The sequence below is a fragment of the Aphis gossypii genome, chromosome 2 (assembly GCF_020184175.1).
Source record: "Aphis gossypii isolate Hap1 chromosome 2, ASM2018417v2, whole genome shotgun sequence".
Taxonomy (NCBI): Eukaryota; Metazoa; Arthropoda; class Insecta; order Hemiptera; family Aphididae; genus Aphis; species Aphis gossypii.
Genome location: NC_065531.1, coordinates 24,627,807 through 24,648,656, shown reverse-complemented (window position 1 = coordinate 24,648,656; position 20,850 = coordinate 24,627,807). Strand labels below are relative to the sequence as shown.

Here is a 20,850-nt window from a genome sequence, read left to right as displayed (position 1 = left end):
ATTGAAAAACATGAAAATACATACTTTAAGTACATATACTTAATAGAAAATCAGATTTCAAACACTTATCTTATCACACTTATCATAAGTATACTAAACCACTTTGCGTGTTGTTGACCGTTATGATAAATAACGGATTATGAATAAATTTCTGAATTTTGAAATTTTAGACGTCAATAAAATGAGTATAAGTTACAATGAAAAATGAATGCTAATTAATCGAGTGCAGTTAACACTCACGTGGTTGTGTTGTGGAGAAAAGTACGTTGGACTGCCCCTGGAAGAATTGCGTATCCCCGAAGATCTGTTCCCCAGGTATAGGACTTCATTACCACCACTGTACGGGGATGACCCGCTCTGTTGCTGTTGTTGGTGATTCTGCTGCTGTTGATGGTGGTAGTGGTGCTGTTGCTGCTGATGGTGGATATTGTGATGTGGCGATGGCGACGTACCGTTGTGATGATCCCACTGGTGTGACGGCGGTCTGGGCTTACCTCTGTCACCCGGCCACGGAATAACGCCATTGGGCGTGTTGGCGTGCTGTCCTAGTACTCCGCTTTCGAAAGACTTACTGGATTTGATCGACTGTCCAGCCGATGCGGAAGCGGCTGTGTTCTTAGCGTCGTCAGTTGTCGTCGTCATCGCGGTCGAGTTGTTCCGATTCGTGTCTACCATCGCCGACGTTGCACACGTTTCTGGATTGTTGTTGCTGCGATTCTGATACGCCGCCTGGTTAATGTTTTTGGGTGGCCCGTAACTGCTAACCGGATATACGTGGTCCGGGACACACTGCCATGGAACACTACCGCCACCGAGGGTACCGCGAATTTCTTGACTAGACCACAGCGGTGGAGTCGACCTGGTCGCATTTTGAGAGGGTCGTTCAGTGCCATTCCTATGGAAAATGAAAAATCACGGTTAGATTATGTTATACTAAGTATGCAAATTATGTCGAAATCACATCACGTATTCATTACGTCTTACTATCACTCAGTCAAGTGTTGGTAATATTCGAATGGATAGGTAATGCATGTTGGAATCGTTGAAATTGTTAATATATTTAATAAGCGATCATAATCTTGTTAACCATTCAGATGGCTTTACATTGATATATATTTTAATGGGTATCTAACAGTATAAGTTTTTGACATTTTCAATTGCAGATATTAGCAGTATTGTTTATTATTCATAAACCGTTGTTAAATGAAAATAATACAGAAACGCAGCTGGATTACCCAAACTGCTTTATTATTCTTAAAATATATATATATTATTATTAACTCACCCATTTGGCGATGATCTGGCTGAATTGTAAGGGAAATCTCGCATCAGATTTTCCGTCCTCCTATTATGCGCATTGTCTTTTTGCTCGAGATCGTGTAACCTACAATACATCAATAAACGCATTTAGAAAAATATTTATTCTGGTTTTGAACGTCCACGCTGTGAAACGTATCTTGATGTCTAACTACAAATGGTTTTTAATAATAAAAATAACGTCAAGAGCCCATACATCTGAAAATGTACACTCAGCTCAAAACATAAAAGCATAAAGAGGTTTGAAATATAATAAGCAATTAACAATAATAGGTATAATGTAGATAGTTTTCAAGTCGTAAATATAAAAATAAAAACCTCTGCCCGTTCTCAAAAATAGAATAACTGTGATAATTTTCCTGGTTACTATATTTTTTTTGAAATAGTTACTTTATTTTATTATTTTATTATTAAATATATGACGTTTATTATTTTTCAAGTAATAAAAAGTTTTGTTTGTTATAAAATAATCATTTTAAATTAATATATTTCTTAAAAAATAGTGTTTTTAATGGTGTATCCTAAATAATTGAAATGAATTAGGCCACAACATTCGCAACTAGAGAACAATTTTGAAAACACAATCAGAATATAGTAAAAAAAAAGAACTTAAAAATAACTTTCATCGCACTCGAGTTTACCAATTATTAGGCTTTTGTTTTTATTTTTTGAAAAATTAGATTGTAAACCACTAATTTTATTATCAATTGTTAATTGTATGTACTAAATTAAAAAAATTTAATTAACAAAGAACGTGATATTATATTGTATCTAAATACAGAAAATTAGAAAAGTTTTCAAAATATAACTTTTGACTGTATCAGGACTTGTTTTTTTTACACTAGCACCATAGTCTATGTACAATTGTATCCTACAAGTTTTTTTTTATATTATTATTATGTTATTACTCACCATCGGGAATGATTCATGAGATTCCGTTGGTCTTGACTAGAATGACGATAGCTGTTTACCGAGCCCACATGTAACGTCGATGGGTTGGCGTATAGCGCGGAGCTCGTAGTTCTGTAGTTAGGGTCAGCAGATGTCCTCGTCGTCGTTATCAGTCCATTTTGGTTAGATTGCTGCGTTCTGCAAATAAATACAATACTAAATAAGTGACATACAAATATTTTCACTGTTTCAAATAAGACTCCTCACCGCCACGTGCGTCTCAGTCTTACAAACGTACACCAATGTAAATTTAAAATTTTTAATCTACTAAAACAGTTTAGTGTACAGTAATAATTGGTCAATAATTATTAAACTCGTAATTAGTAAAAACGTTATCTGCGTTTGTACGTCGGATTTTTACGATATATCTATTTTAAATTTCAAGTTAAGCATAAATCATTAAAATATTATAAAAATACTCAAGACCAACTAAATAATAATCAAAATATCCTAAAAAACCAACGTTTAAAGCACGAAATCATTTCTAAAGAACAAACATTTTTAACATGGTACGTTTGGTAGACGAAGAGATTATAAGCGAGGCGTTCTCTTAAAAACCAATTTTCATGATAATTTTGTTTTAGGTGGAGTTAACAGTGGAATTGGAGAACACGTGACAATCAAAAATATTGTACCATAAATAATATTATATTTATATGTATGAATTTATATTATTATTATACTCGCTGGTGTACTTTTTTTTTTTTATGTCCTTAAAGTCTCTATACCATCGAATAAAGTTAGGTGGATCGTTTTGCATTTTTATTTCTACCCCATTAGCCTTATCCGTTAATTCCGCAATCAACCAAAGTGGTTAAAATAATGATTTTCAGACATTTTTTTTTAACCAAAACAAATCTCGTGATGAACAATATAACTTCACCTTTCATCGTAAACTTGTTGAATGTCGGTTTTGTAAAATGCAAAAAATCGTGGTAAGTACATACGATGTTCTTTGATTGCTTTAATAATATAAAAACTACAAAATGTTGGAACCACGGACTTAAAAAATACTATTATTCTAATATATATTTAAAATTAACAATTATTTTACTTATTGAAAGCGCCTATAATAAGATACGCACGAAAAGCATCTAATCTAAATGAATTCGATGTAAATGGTGGTATATGCAACGTATAAACCAATTCGTTTTACAATGTATTTTAAAAAAAATATATCGATTATTAACAAATTGTGTGGACGGATAAATACAGGAAAAAAAGAAAAGTGAAATTAAATCATTTTTTCTCACCATCTTAAGCTGATACTTTTTTGATGTATAATTAATATGCACTTAAAAATCACAAAAGATGAAAAAAGTCAAAATAAAATATGTAATTCTCATAGGGTTCTCTGTGACACGCGTTGAATTTTAAATTCAGAAAACATCGTACCAGACTATTTGCCATAAAAAAAAATGCATTTAGCATTGAAGTTTGGATACTAATTATTATAATATACATATTATATATAAGCATAATATAATGATATACACTGAATAAAAAGTTATCGTAGTGTTTGATCGTTATGATTGACGATTTTCTGACTTTATAAGTTTCTGACGTGCTGTGAGAAAAAAATCAATACAGTATTAAAAGTTTCTCTTAAGTATTTTTCAGGACGAGAAAGTATTTAAGCGTAAAAAATAAAACGTGTCTCGTCTTTACAAGAGGGTACTTAATAATATGCACAGTGTACGTATTAATTATTATATTATACAAAAGATGAATTTTATCACCATATATATTATACAATATCAATGCAGCCACAAAAGCCCTAATGATTAATTTTAAGCTCCAAAAAAAAAAAAACCTATGATTATATAAAGTGACAAGTTATATTATTTTGAACAGGATAAAAAAAGTTTCTCAACTTTTAATGCTGCGCGTGCTGTTGTACGTAAAAGTTTATTCTTGCAGTTTATACATTACGAAAAGAAAAAAAAAACGTTAAAAGTTTATTTTTTACATGTATAATCTATTGCAGTAATTAAAATTAAAGAAGAAAAAAACGATTTGCATACTTAAGTACTTAGTTGTGCCTTAATCGATCGGTATTTGCTATCGTTGACTTTATAAACTTGGGTATTTAATCGTTTTTTTTTTTTTTTTTTTATCAAAGAAATAATTTTTTTGTTTATCAGCCCTACTAATAATAGAGTCTGATCTGTAATAATAATTATTCACGAGTAACATTTTAAGATACAGATAAATCGCTAAAAAACTTGGTGATAAAAATACCTAAATATATACGTTCGTTAAATTTGTCAATAACTCATTGATTTTAATCAAATTTTATAATTTATTATTAATAATATAATATTGAATTAACTTATTGGAATCTTTACAACGTGATAAAATGTAGACCATGGTGATTATTTTGCGTGATTGATAAAAAGTGCCTATCCATTCAAACCAAAAAAAAAAAAAATCTACTTTGCAATATAAAATATTTTTCACGTGCTGTAACCGTGGTAAAAGAAATCTGACGGACATTACACAACAGAAAATATAATTTTATATTTGTACTGTACTAAAAAATAATATTTTGATAATAAAATTATGCGAAAACTTAAAATTAGATTATAATAAGGTTCTTTGTTTGTTATTGGTTTGTGTATCTACCAATTGGTTTATTAAAAAGAACGCTGCGGTGGAGCCAATTAAACAAACAAAAATTCTTTATTTGGCAAAATATTATTACTATGCGTTAAGTTTTAATTTATTATAATATCATACAAGTATTATAATACTTTTCAGCAGTGCACAACCTCTTCCGTGTCGTTGCCGACCCAATACAATTGAAATGAAAAATTATACGATAATGAGGTATGTGATTGCTGTAAGAACCAACTTTTTGCGTAGACATCACAATGTTAACATAGAATATAAAAATACTCATACAGCCGATAAATAAGTTGTGTGCAGCTAACCACCCAAATTAAAAAATTTTAATTTTAAGTTTTTTCAATATTTGGTGAGTTGTTTTATGGATATATGTATGAGCATTAATTGATAATTTTACATAATTCAATGAAATTCTTTAATTATATCAACTGAAATCAAAATTCTTATCAAATTTATAAAACTCACTATTGAATGATAGAAATTTAAAACGTCTCATTACGTTTTATCTTAAAATGTATTAAATTGTTGCAGAGAGTGTGTTTCTTATAGAAAAAAAAATTCCAGATAAATCAATTAGTGCCGTAAGAATAGATTAAAAGTACTATCGGCCTGTACTGAATTGGTTCCCGTTTGAAAAATGTATTTTATTAAGGTAAATCGGATTGATTCTCGTTTAATTACCCATATTTTTTTTCAATCTTATAGACTTAAGACTATCAACTGTATAGTAGGCTTGGTTAAAAATATAATCAACAACTTAGTTTCCTTTTCACTAAACTTAAACTCCATAATAATGAATAATTAAAATTAAAAATATAAATTAAAACACGATCGATGTATAATCGAAAACAAATTTAATTTATATGGGTATGAGTATAAAATAAATTACGATGTGTTATTCGAAACATTACAATGCTCACTAGTCACTAACATTATTTTCAGAAGTACATAGAATATATGTGATATACCCATATAGCGAATAAATGCGTATAGGTACCTCACTAGTTAACTCGTTAACGGGTATTAGCGATCATTTTTTAAACTTCCAACAATCTATTGCTACTATAGAGTGTAAGCATTATATTTTAAACTATCTAATTTGTATTTTGTACCAACTATTTAAAATTAAATTAAAGTTGTAACTATTTGACCTGAACACAAACGGGAATAAATTCGGCTAATAAAATATTTTTTTTAATCGGAAACCAATTCAACTCAACTTAAAAAAAAAATACCTATTTCAAATGAGATACTATCATTACTATGATCTAAATCATTATTTAAAAATCATCGGTTAATCCATACTAAACATTTCCTATACATAAAAATTGTGTTTAAACAATCAAACTTCAGGTTATTAAGTTAGACATTTCTCAGTAATAAAATATAAACCCTTACTATAATTTATACATTGCAAGTAGGAAATAGGTACCTATAGAAGAAATAAAATAGTTAATTTAATTATAATAATTTTCATACAATGAATATGTTTAGAACCTTTTGGTTTATTCATAATTTCAAAATGCTAAAAAATGGTTTTAATTTATTTAAAAAATAAATATCCATTTTATTTTAATCGTTATAACTCATTGTACTCGTACATTATATTTGGTTAACCTAGGTATATTGATTTTAAAAAGGAAATATCAGTGTTTTGGAAATTTAACACTTTTGAATTCCATATTTAAAAAAAAAAGAACGTGATTGACCGAATTTGTAAAAGTTATTAAAACAGGGGTGACTAAAACATCATACACTTAAAATTTGGTACTGTAAAAATTAAGGAAAATAACAAATCGGCCATCGAAGGAGTTATCTGTGTTATAAACTTGTATAGTTATATGAAAACTTATAATTAACTAAAAATCTGGTTCAAATATTCAACGATAGTCGGTGAGACCGGTCAACGACGATTATAGTAATTTTATGATGTACAATAAATTGAACGATTTTATATCGGATCGGCGTAATACTTCACAACTCACAGTGGTCAAACGTAATGGTGTTTTTTTTATTCATTCAGTTTAAGATACTTTTTTATAAGAGCATACAACATTTAATTTTCATATTTTAATCGCATTTGAAACAAAATAATTACGTCGTATCACAATGATTTTTAAGAGTGAGACCTACCACCTTTATAGGAATAAATTATAATATTATACATTTTTTTTTGTTTTAATTGCATTTGAAATACATTTCTCGTTTTTCTCGCCATCTAAAAATTGATTTTTTTTCATAATTATAAACATAATAATACCTAATAAATAATATTATACAGAATTCAATTAACTTTACGATATTTTAATATCATTGGGTACAAAAAAATAAACGACGTGCTTTCATGTTCACCGTAGTTCCGTTAATTAAAATCATTGCGGACGCGTTGTAATTAACTAAAATATAATATCGTGTACCCATATTATATTAGGTATTTTATATTACCATACTGAACGACATATCACAATAAAATAATACTACCTTCGTATCATTATACCAATTACTAAATCACTATCATTATTATTACTATTATAGGCACTTATAAATAAAATATGATAAAATTGTATAAATATATAATATTTTGATGAATTTAAATGTACAAAAATTCGTCGTCAGGTATGATAATATTCTAATGTACATATTATTATATTGGTGCTCTGCGGCGTACACTAAATGAAAAATCCGTTCGTAAGAGGCTTTAGCTCTTCGTACCTTGGTAACTGATTTGCACTTTTCGAACTGGACATGGAGACGGCGACAGCGACCGTACATTTATCCGCTGGACCTTCACTATACGGAGGCGGTGGACTATCGCCGGCTTCTGGTACTGTCGAGTCTTTTAACGAACAACTACCATACGATACAACAGGCGACATGCAACAAACGACAAATAAAACAAACAAATAATAATAATGTGACAACAATATACGACTCAACTTATTTGGTGTTAATAAACTATTACTATATATAATGCAAGGCACGAATACGTCAAACAATACAGTGTTTTAAGTTTTTTGATAGACTAGTATACCTAACAATGTATTATTAATTATTGTTTTGAAAAAATTTCCAAATTTTCTAATTTTTTTCATTGACTTTTTTCTCGGAAAATTCTACAAGGTAGGTTCTACAAATCCTTTTTAGAATAAATATAAAATAAAATAGCAGAATTGTGCCACAATTATTTTAACAAGTGCCATATAATAATATTATATATACATAATGATTTAAATAATTTTAAATGACTCCGATTAATTTAGCGAAATTTTACATTATTAACGTTTAATTATGACGTTTTCATCAAAGTAAATTGTTTATTAATATTGGTACAGAAAATTAAAATTCGAATATGTAGTACTAATGATCTCAAAATCATGTTTATAATTATTCATCGTATAATATATAAATAAAAATTATTCTAAGCCGAAAAAGGTATTTAAATACTGAATAACAGTAAGTTGTTATGACTTTAAATGAGATGAATGCTTATAGTATAATTATAGTTAGCACATTTCTTCCATCCCTATTTTCTTAGTATAGTTATTATGGATATTATATATATATATATATATATTACTATGTCTTTAAAAAATAATATGTTCAACACCCCTGACAAGGAAATAAGTGTGAGCCTGCTATAATAGTAACCGTGTACGGTTATACTATATTATTATCTCAATGAACGATCGCCGTGCAATAAACGACGTGGTAAGTGTGCTAATAGTGTGTATAGTATAGATAAGTAGGGGCAAGAAAACAAAAAACAATGTATACGGTGATTTTTTCACTCTAACGATACATAATATACTATGTGATGTTATATACAAAGTTATATACCGACCTTTTAGCTCTTCGAGACGAATATGTTTTCCGTTTGGATGACAGGGGTGGTGACGAGTTATTGGTCTTCAAGGATGTTTTCACCGCCGTATACGGTATTTCTCGCAACTGTTCTTCTGTCATGCCGTCCGTTTCGACCAGTTCAAATTCCAAATGCTTTTTGAGCTCCTCCGGCAGACGCGTCTTGCTGCTACCCTCTGACGGTGATCTGGATCGCGATCTGCGCAAAATCATCAACCGATCATAGAGTATTTGTATAATATTTCAAATACCATTTATGGCGTATACATTATCGGAAACTGCGAGTTAACCATATGTAACTATATACTAGCACAATATTGTGTTATTTATCTTTGTCGAATTTATTGTGTTCACGTCGAGTGAATTACCTATACTCATTTCAATTTAGCAGACGGTTGAAACTATCTTTGCTTAACATTTCACGTAGATACCTAGTAATAGTATAATAAGTCAAATAGACTTTAAAAAATTTCGAAATTAACAAAATAATTATTAAAAAATGTCGAGCTTGTATAACTTAATCTGAGTCTATGGTATATTTTTAAAGTCATGATAGTTAATCGAATTACTATACAGATATTTATACAACGAGGAATTTGTCGAGAAATGTGTTTGATGACATTTTAATGCAAACACTGCAGTTGGATCAAACGCTATATACACGTTATGCATAAAACTGCCAGTCTTGTATGATATCCCTTTTCGACTTGCGGTCGACCGCGTATCTATATTACGAATATAATCGCCATACCCCTCATTCACATGACTTCCGACGTCGTGGCGAGTAATCTAACGTTGAAGAGAGGTGAAACCGCTGAACCGGAAACCGGAAGCTCAAGGAGAGTATATTATTATACCCACAATATATTTGGGATCCCTACCACCGGCCATTATGTCTATGGTAAACACGATACCTATATACGAGGCCACCCAGCAAACGCTACCTTGTTTTCATAATGACAGTGAATACAATGCAATAAAAACTGTTTGATGTACGTAATATGTGCTCCAAAATCGCCAAATTTTACTCAACTAAAGTTTGAAATATTTTTTTTTCAAACATTCATATTTAATCATATCTTCCTCATTTTAATAATATGATTTATAACAGCTTTTCCGGGTAATATGAATAATCGACTCTTTGATTTGGATAGATCATAGATACTCATTATTTTTAGATTGTTATTGATGTCAATAACGATTGTTAATAGATAAAAATACCAATCAAATACAACATAATGTACCGCTTTTGATTGTTATGTTTAAAACATAGAATTGCAATACATTATATAATTCAATAAACTGTTATAAAATATTTTAATAAACCTTTATCAATAATACGTTTTAATATTTTTATTCACAAACACAAGTTATATTGACAGCAACAATCTAAAAATAATAACCAATTTTCAAAAACCATAGAATTATCAGCTATCGTTTTAAACTCTTTAGCTACACCACATTTTCCAGGAAAAAAAACTGTACCTAGTAAATATTACTAGAAAATTCAAAAATATGGAAATATAATGCGAATATATCCAAATGAATGATTGTATTAACTCTACTACGATGTTATAAAAATGGGACATAATTATCATCATTATTATCTTTATTAGTGTTATTACCTGTGTTTCCGGTGTTTCCGTCTCCGGTACGACGAAGAATGGTGAGAAATTTCGCTCTCGGACTCCAGCCCACTATTCGCGTAACCCGACCGTGGCCGTACCACAGATGCCTTTTGTATTGCCGACCTGCCCTCAGCCTGTCTCCGCTGCACTTCCCGCCACTGTCCCTCCGACTCCACCAGTTGATACCTGTGCCTCCTGTGCTCGTGGTCATCACCAGTCGACGACTTACGGCTCCGGTGCCTGTGCTTCCGGTGTGACTTGCCCGATCGGCCCGACTGTTCACTCTCGTTATCCGACGAACGTCTATTGTTCCGGTGCCTGTGCCTGAACAAGACCCATCGAAAGTCCACAATTATTATTATTATTATTATTATTATTATTATTATTATTATTATAAAATAATTATTATTGTCGAGGCGACCATCCAATTTTGATGTTTTAGTATTTTTTTTTCACTTGCTCGTCGTTGAGAAGCTCTTTAATGAAAACCATCTAGTAACCCAAAATTATGCGTCAAAATCAGATGGAAACCGAAAGTAGCGTTGAGTTAGCGCACTATTATATATTATTATAAATTATAATTAAAAATAAATATTACTATATCCATGTTCTGTTAATTGCCATAACTCTTTCTATTGACCTTATCTAAACTTTTTTGTATATTTGTTATTATACTACCCGTGTAATTTGTATACAGTTATATCTCTTTATTCCTATTACTTATAACTTATAAGAGATATTTTTAAAATATAAAACTTTTCGGTCAGAAACTTGATAAAAAAATAATAAATACATATATATGACGGGCGTACGATCGATAAAAATCAATTAACAACTATAATAATATTTTTATCAGCAGTATAAATCATCGAAATAAAATCAGTTATTTTAATTATTTTAGTTTGTACAAGCAAATAAATAAATATTTATCGTTTACAATGTTATTATATGTGTATATTGCTGTATAATAGTAGCAGGTCAATGATTTTATTTATACGGTATTTAAAAAAATTTAAATAGCAAAGTCATTGGTTTATACTCACATAATATTATAATTTTTTAACATAATATAATATTATGAAATGTCGTTCAAACAACTGAATTATGCATTATTAAGTCTCGCAATGAATTTATTTATAAGAGGTCCGTTTTCATAAATACGACGAGCGTTTCCCATTAAAATAATACTTTGAGCATTTTTGTGTTTGCAAAGTCTTAAGCGTGAACATAATCTCCTTAGGATTTGAAATCCTTAGAAATGTTCTTATAAAAGGTGCTGTACGTTTGAGAAAATCATTAGAGTAATGGTATATCTAAAAATTAAAATAAACTTACATATTACCAAACGTTATAGGTCGAAGGAGATTTACGAAATACACTCCTTCATTAATTTATCAAGTATAATATAAATTATGTAATAATATTAATACGGTGGTGAACATATATATTATTCTTAAGAAGGATTATCAATCTTAAACTTATATTTCAATCATATCCACAAATATGTGTTATCTTGATAAGCATATTATATGATTTGTTAAATTTAATTTAATCGAAAAGGAAAAATTATAATTTTATTTTATTTTTCAAACATAATATAAGTTGGATTTTATTTTTTTTGAATACAAATAAATTAAAATTAAGCAATAAGAAATAATGAAAATCTTATCAAGGTATTTACGTTAAACACATCGTTAATTCGTTTAATTTCGAAAGTAATATTTAGAGTGTTCATCCGACATTTGTCATACAATAATATGAACATACATCATTAATTTATATCATTTACTTTTACAAATTTCACTTTTTTACGACTAGTCATAATAAAAACGCATTGAACTATGGCTGATGTTTTAGAACGCACGAGCGGCTCATGAACCACTATAGTTTTCAAACTATTAATCTTCGCATTATAATATGTAGTACATTAGTCTAAATAAATGTGTTTTAAAAAAAAATATTTACGTTCTTGCGATCTTATTATAATCGTTTGTTTAAATTTCAACAACAATTTAAAATAACGCATCACAATATGATTTGATTATTGGGTATATGTAATTAAACTATTAGATTTTATCAAACTTTGAAAGTCGTAAATTGAATTCGTAAGATATATTTAAAATATTTAAAGGTTTAAACGGTTTAAAATTGAAACCAAAAATCTCATAAGTTTGCGGGGTAAGAATTACCTTATTTGACGATCGATGCACGTAAACAATGGGTGTCAAAGATTTTTTTTTTGTTTTGTTTTTCGTTTGTTTTGTCTATATGAAAACGTAGGTAAACCGAGATACTATAATGGAGGTTATTCCATTCTCTTATCGAACACCTTTGTAAACTATATGTTCCGCTACAATCGATGTGTTGATAGTTTTTAAGAACGTACCCAAAATGCATAAACAATGCGAGAAAATGTATCTTGGTAGTGGTATCTAATAATTGCAGTGAGAATAGGGGCCAGGGGTTCTTTATATCAGCAGATACATATATACGCTATCTGAGAGCCGAGTATTTTATACGACTCGGACTCCTATATTTATATATATAGTTAAATTGTATTGATCACGACTGGTGCTAGTATATCCTGATGGTGAAGTAAGCAGAGGTGAAGGTACGAAAGCGGAACTGAAGACAATAGAAAGGGTCAAGGCCTTTTGTATACATAGGTACACGCGGAAGAGCGTTCCGAAAAGCCAGCAAACAAATGCATACGAATGCATTTTATTCTGTAACATCGTGAAGTATAATAAATATAATACTGCAGTATATATAACAACTGCAACTCGTACAACCAATTTTAACTGTTACAGCAGTAGTGGTATTACTCTGATAAATTTTGTACGAACAAAATCAAACGAATAATAACGATATTATTATCAGCAATAAAACTAATGACGGTCAATGATATTATTTTTTTTTTAAACGTCAAAATGTAATAAATTGATATTATTGTACTAAAAAATATTGGACTTGGTAATAAATATAAATTCTTACAGATTGGTATCTAATTTAGTTCTAGACTATAATATGACAATAAATGTTTCTCAATGTCAAACATTAACTATATCGTTGTACTGACCATAGAAGATGATAATTGTTTATTTTTCTAAATTTATTTGGTTAGTTTTACATTTTACATGTAATTCTCAATTTTATAAAACACCAGAGTTTGAGTATTCACTGTACCAACAGAAACCAACTTCGCTATGAAGTATGAACCATTGCGAGACAGCAATCGTTTATCGTATACATTTTTAAATAGATCCAACGTTATATAATAATGAGTGAAAACAAAAATCAATTTTATGTTTACAATTTAAATCAGAGTTTGAAAACTTATATACTAACTATAACTGATGATATTTTTGGTTTGCAGAAATACCAAGACATATGTAAATGAAAACAATTACATAATATTATAAACCCGCATACCGAAAATATCAAATAATGAAATAAATTGAATAATAATCGAAATTATTAAAAAACCCGAAATAATAATAGAATTACAATCAACGTTTATAAATTGAAAAAATGAAATATTTAAGTACTAAATAATTTAAAATAAGGAACTATTAAATAAAAATGTTAAATACCGTAACTACTGTTATACCGTTTTATACCAATTTTAATTTCTCAATACCGCCAGCCTTAATACCAATTAACTAATTTGGTTGGGTTTGGTTAAATTAATGTATAACGGATCATCATATTAAATTGTATTTTATGATATACAACACGTACTTGCGACACGATCTTGAGTCGTTAGAGCTCTGGCTGTCCACGCTGGACGACCGGCGGGCATGACGCATGATCTGATGTGGACCGGACCGAACGCTTCTTGGCGAGCTACTCGAATACAGACCTCGGGTCGGGGCACTAGACCAAACACCCCACGGTGCGCTTCTGGTGCTTCTTGGAGAATCGCTTCGGTTTGGCACGTACATGCTATATAAATAGAGCAGATAAACATAAATATTTTAACAATTCATCGTACATACTCGGACTCGATCATTTATACTAATAGTTTTAAAGTGACATACGTGTGGACGGGCAGTTGAGGATTGGAACAGTTTTTTAGCTTGTCTTGTGGTTTTAACGATGATGATATCATCAATTCATCTCTGGTCTTGTACTCGTCTCCGAAAGTTTGATCTGTGTGGAAAATATAAGACGACTCGTTGAGTTAAAAACTTATAATTATAATGAAAATGTCAGGACATCTATAAATATTATTATCAATATTACCTATAATATGAGCAGGATATTTCTTTACCTTAGGTAACCTAGCTTAACTAAACACCGTGGTATTTTGTGATCAAAGATTTTACTTGTTACTATTTACCATAATGGATATATTATGTGGTTGTGGATACGGTTAATGATATAGAAAAAAATGTATCAATTTTCTAAGTATGTAAAATATTGAATTACAATAATTTTGATACTTTTTTTTTAGCATTGATATAACACTAATATTTATAATATCTGTCATATTGTATTTTAGAGATATTATTTTAAATAATGTGTATTTAGTACTATCGGCGGTGAGCAGAGCTGGATTATCCAAAGGAATTAATAGGCTTAAGACTTAGGCCCTTCATTTTTTTCAAGCAACCGCAAAAAAATGAATATGAATTTTAACTTGTATTAATTATAATATTGTTTTTATTTTATTATTATTATCTATAATTTAATTTAATTTTACCTAATTTTTTTTTTATTTTCTATTCAATTTACGGTTTAAAGAATGAAAATGTTTTTATATTAATAAATCATTAATTTTGTATATTATTAAATATTGATAAAAATGGCTGAAAATATTTTAAAAACTATAAAAATTGGTTTTGATTATATATCTATTAATATTAAAGCAATAGGACCATTTTATTATAAATTTGTTCTTGATGGCAAGGATATCACAATTTTATTTTCATAAAATGACTTTTTTGACTAGTATGATTTTCGCTTACAATTGAATATAATACAAGTCCCGTTTATGTATATTGTATTATTATATATGAAACCATCGTGTAAACAATAACCGACTGTCCTGCATATTCTGTATGCTGAGATAATATATACGATGTGGTATCCACAATAAAATGAGAATAAGTAGGTAAATACGTCATACTGCGTAATTATTAATAATATTTTTATGCAGCTCAATGCAATGCACATTAATATTGTACTATTATAATAATATATTATACGATCGTCTTGTCGAAATTCTTAAGAGATTCGTTGTCAAACAATCGTTTTTATTTTTCGACAAACCATAACACGTTAATTAATCCGTTAATCCCATTGTTCAAGTAAAATTATTACATAAATATTACAAAATGATTCAACTGATACTCACCTCCATTTTTGTTTAATTTTATAATGCATTTATTCATTTTATTCTCAAATTTTGATTTTTGGAATTCTTAAATACATTTTAAATCTTTTGATCTTAAGACCATATTTTCAAATAGTTATTTATAATTTGTTATGCTATTAAGAAGTATTTGTGGTGATTATGCAAACTACTTTTATATATATAAACGAGAACCACCTTTATACTGTACATTGTTAAATTAATTATTTTTTAAATACTATTGAAACCCATAAATAAAAATCAGTACTTTATATGCTAATCATATAATTGTTGTCCATGATAATAGATTTTAAAACTTGAAGACTATGATAGTAATGATATTTAATGTTCAAACGAACATTATATTAACTAATGTATTAAACATTTCCCGAGTGAATTAATATGTACATGACTAAATATAGCATAATATTTATTTTATATAATACCATATCATATTATTGAGGATTATTAATTTATTATACTCAATTCCTATACTCTGTCCAGCAAGAGAACGCACCGTGGCCCCAAAAAAATCGGTTGTTCACACTATACTCAACACCCAGCCATTAAGCCTAGTTCGACTATAAAGGGATGTCGGATGATGTTGGGTGGGGATATGTAGAGCAAGAGAGTTATCTCGCTAGACTTATTATATACTATATTATATTTATATATTATTTTTTAATTTATACAAAAACAACTCGTTAGAATTTTAATTTACGTATATAAATATTTTCAAATAAATCAACTACCTATTTTGTTTAACAATTTATAATAAAAATGATGTTGCATATTTGAGAAAAAAATTTGAATAACTGCATTATTAATAAATAAAAGGAGGATGCGCATATTTTATGTAACCTACTGTAACGATGTGATTTTTAAACACACGCACGAAAACTGCTTGGGACAAACACAAGTAATGTATAACTCATAAGTACAGTACTTTCAGGGCGATGGATATTATTATTTCTCTCGGTGGAGTAACAACGAGTGTTAATATATCGCCGACATTTTTTATACATCTCGCGTGTCGTGTATATGGACTCTTAAATTAGACATCGTTCCGTCAGCCTGACACGCACGCTAACTCAAAATAATTGGCTTCGTCTACCGTTTACTGGTTTACAGAGATTTTTATTCAAACTTTATCTAACGCAACGAGAAGTCGAAAATTATAGATAACAATCTAAACGATGTCCGTTCACTCCCAGGCTTATTTTTACATATTTAACGTAATACGAAGAGGAGATTAAGGTTGAAAATTCCAAATTGTTTCGTTACAAATGGTCACTATCTGAATACTGATTTTCTAGAAACAATTGAGTTAAACATTATGAAGTGCCAGTTTTATATCAAGTCCATCAATCCGAATGATAAAAAATAATTAAAGGTAATAGAATAATTTATCAAAGTGATAATTTTCGATTTTTTTATTATAAATTGTACTTAACTGATAAAAATTTTTTAAAACAAAAATTAAAGTAAAATATAGATTTCGGAGTGCTAGATTGAACTCGTGCTGTTTTAACATTAATAAACTATCATAATATGTCATTGTTTCCTTTATACTACGAATCTCGATGCCTTGGATTTTATAATGTATTATATTGTGATTACTATTGATCCTTCACGTTGCTACCAGAGATAAATTGAATAATGCTAGTGGATTTACCTTGTCTTATACTCCGTTAAATATAAACTACACATATTTTTAATGCATACTTTTTGTGATTTTAACTGAATATAAAATGCAGGTTTAAAATTATATCAAATCATAATAATTATTTTATTTTCTGCAACCAATAGCAAACAAAGAAAAATATTTGTTTTTTACTATCAAACAAGATACCACGTGAGCTCTTTAAAATGAAAAAATTTAAAATTTAGCTTTGATGTGCACATCCTCAAGTGTAGCATTACTGTAGCATTACTCATGTACTAAATTTCAAAATCACGAGTGCAATAGACTTGGTTATGTGTCACATGATCACACAAATATATCTTTTTATTAATATGAATAAGTGTCATCGCTCCCTATCCTGTTTTCGATCAACCACTCAAACTCGTCATACCTACGTATCTTTATTTTCTAAATTATTTTTACGAATTTAATATTTTTATGTACTTAACTATATAAAATAACATATCGAAAGTCGGGTATAAAAAATTGATAAAAAATATGAATAATACATTGCATTATAATAATTATAGGTATAGAGCATAATATAAATTCACTCTGTACTCATGCACGTTTCCCGTTGGTTTTATCGAGTGGTGCATATAAATGTACATGACGCGATACAGTGCAAAAATATATTATTAGTAAATTAATCGATCTGAATCTCGGAAATTATTATTAATATAGATTTACATTGTACGCTCGGGATAATTTGCCATAATATAATAAAAAATGCATAAAACGCGTAATGACGGGAATCGGTTTTATTAATATTACTTGTTCATTATACAGTTATGTTGCACTATATATATTCAAAGAGTCTTATAATAAAGGTAGGTACATACTTTTAAATTAACTATAAATAGGTAGGTAGATGAGTACCTAAATAACGGATAATAATAATTATAATAATGATAAATAAAAATGGTTACAGACGTATTGGCGAGACACCGTTTTTGTATATGTATCATTCGAGACGATATAATAAACGTGCAAGGGTAGATGCGATGATGTTTTTATAATTATTATTAATTTGCATACCCGAAGAGTAAATAATAATATTGTTATTAAATTAAACGTACCAGAAACACGCGTATTCAAGCGAGCTATTCAATCGACAAAGAATTCGGCCTGAATATTAATATCTACAGACCGGGTATATGATATTATAATATAATGTTATTATTATACGAGTATTTTACGTATAATATTTCGCATTACATTATTATAAAGATACATCTTATTGACTGCCGCTTGTTGAAGACACCGAACAGGGTTTTTTTTTATCATTATTATTATTATTATTATTATTATGTTTTATTCTGAAAAGACCTCAAAACTTCCAAGTCCATATTATATAGGAACCTACCTAATGTTTATATTATTATTATATGCACAAACAGTGCGCGGGCGGCGTATTAAAACTAGGAATACGAGAACGCATTATAATAACGTACTCCTTTTGCACGATGTCTTCAAGTATTTTCACGGTTCTTAAGAACATAATACGAAATTAACCGGTAGTTGTGTAATAGTGTACAAAGAACGCACTACGCATACATCGTGTGTAATAATATGTACGTGGAGATTCAGCGTGTAAAAATATAAAAAGTCTACGCCATTCGAGCATATTGTTGGATATACGATATTATGTTGTATACCTAGTCATAACATTTTATTTTAATTATACTACTTCAGACTCGAAGTCTAGAACTGAAGTGCTGTGTATTGTTTAGGTTAATTAAAAGGAAAAAAAAATTCTAACAAATTCGAGATCCTAGCGGCGCTTTGAAAATTAACTCGTTGTAAAATGTCAAATAATTGGTCTGCTCGCCTATAATACGATCGTCGTCGTAATATAGAGAGTGGTTCAACAAACTTGCACGACTCCCCCTCCCCACCACCTATCCATTTTATACATAAAAATAATGAAAATAAAATTGTTATTATATTGAATACTCTTATTAGTTATATCAATTAATATCAAGGAATTTCATGTGATCGTACAAACTTAATTTTTTTTCTTAACGAGAACTACCCTTTTTTAGTTATTTAGTAAGTATTTTATTTTATTTTTTAAGTACTATAAAAGTAAAAAAAAAAAATGAAATTCAAATGAGTAATTTGCTAGTTTTCAGCTATGTATACCAGAAATAATACATAGGAAGTACTTAAATTAAAGTTTTAAATTTTATTTATTTAAAAGTTCCAAAAACCAACATTTGAATATTGAATAATTTTAGAAAAAAAAGGGTGAACAACAATAAATGGCGGTACAAGTTATATTGTCATAAGTACGGTACTCACTATCGTTGGCTCCTTCGACGATCCTCCTTTGATAGCGGCGACTAGGTGTCCTTGTAAACGATGGTGGAGTTCTGCTGCTCATCTGCGAACTCCTCACTGACGACTTGTCCGCTCGGCCACTAAACAGGGGAAAAAATACAAATACAAATTATTAATCATCGATGTACAACATTATATAAATTATAAACATTTTGTTGTAAAGAAGTTTTAAATTTATACATTTTTTTTATATTTCGGTGTATCAACACTGTGTTAATAATAAAATAAAATAGTATCTACTGTTTATTTACCGTTTAATTGAGAGGTGTTTCATTACAGAAAAGAAACTCAAAAGAAGTTTTAATAGAAATTCATCTCTATCGTAATACATTTTTGATTAATATTTTGAATTACAAAAGTTTTACATTATACGTTACTTATGTATAATAAGTTAGCAGGGGTTAAAAAATAAATAATAAATTTTAATGACTATAAGCATAAAATATAAAAACTACCTATTATTTTATAAAGTACAAACGAACAAAACAGTAAAATATGTTACAAATTTAGTTCCATAATATTACTTCTCAAATAGACATATTGATACTATGCAGCGAAAAACGTATAGCACGCAAATTATTTCTTAATAGAAATATAAAAAAAAATGTCGTTCAATATTTAAATTTATTCACAAATATTTAATGCAAATATTTATAACTTAATCACACATTTCTATACTTTAAAAATCAATGAATTATAATAGTATTTATATTTTTTAGATTATTAAGGAAATGTATTGATCAATTAATTAAACGGTCTAAAACAATATATGCTCCAATGTTTGGCACCAAGAGTACATATGAATAAAAATTAATTATTATAACTTCATGGTTAGGCTATTAGATAGGGGTTAGGTTATGATTATTATCAGGGCATCAGGCTCTTAACTATTCGTGCATTTTCGTGTCAATTTTTCAAACGATTTAGATGGAATATATATTGCTTAAAAAGGCTTCAAGATGACTAGATTTAGTAAATTAAATTTTATATAGCATGGTAATTATAATAACATATAATTAAAGGTTTTCGATACATTTGTTATATTTTGCATGACGATGCATTTTTTTAATTTAAAGAATTTC

General features: G+C 28.9%; 1 protein-coding gene and 1 long non-coding RNA gene across 4 annotated transcripts in view; one reads left to right on the top strand and one right to left on the bottom strand.

Annotated features, from left to right (window-relative positions):
- LOC114128648 (band 4.1-like protein 4) overlaps positions 1-20,850 on the bottom strand; it is a 142,160-nt gene that overhangs the window by 2,088 nt on the left and 119,222 nt on the right. For 2 of the 3 annotated variants that reach the window (XM_050202327.1, XM_050202328.1), the window contains exons 12-20: positions 19,730-19,848; positions 14,426-14,537; positions 14,127-14,330; positions 10,383-10,709; positions 8,738-8,956; positions 7,609-7,746; positions 2,230-2,406; positions 1,286-1,384; positions 241-895 (exon numbers count right to left, since the gene is read on the bottom strand). In XM_050202327.1, coding sequence (XP_050058284.1) covers positions 241-895; positions 1,286-1,384; positions 2,230-2,406; positions 7,609-7,746; positions 8,738-8,956; positions 10,383-10,709; positions 14,127-14,330; positions 14,426-14,537; positions 19,730-19,848 — 2,050 coding nt within the window. The remainder of the gene's footprint in view (positions 1-240; positions 896-1,285; positions 1,385-2,229; positions 2,407-7,608; positions 7,747-8,737; positions 8,957-10,382; positions 10,710-14,126; positions 14,331-14,425; positions 14,538-19,729; positions 19,849-20,850) is intronic. The other variant, XM_050202329.1, reaches the window with a different exon arrangement.
- Positions 772-3,023, top strand: LOC114128649 (uncharacterized). Its single transcript, XR_003592769.2, has 2 exons — positions 772-917; positions 2,853-3,023. It is a non-coding gene; the product is annotated as an uncharacterized LOC114128649 (long non-coding RNA).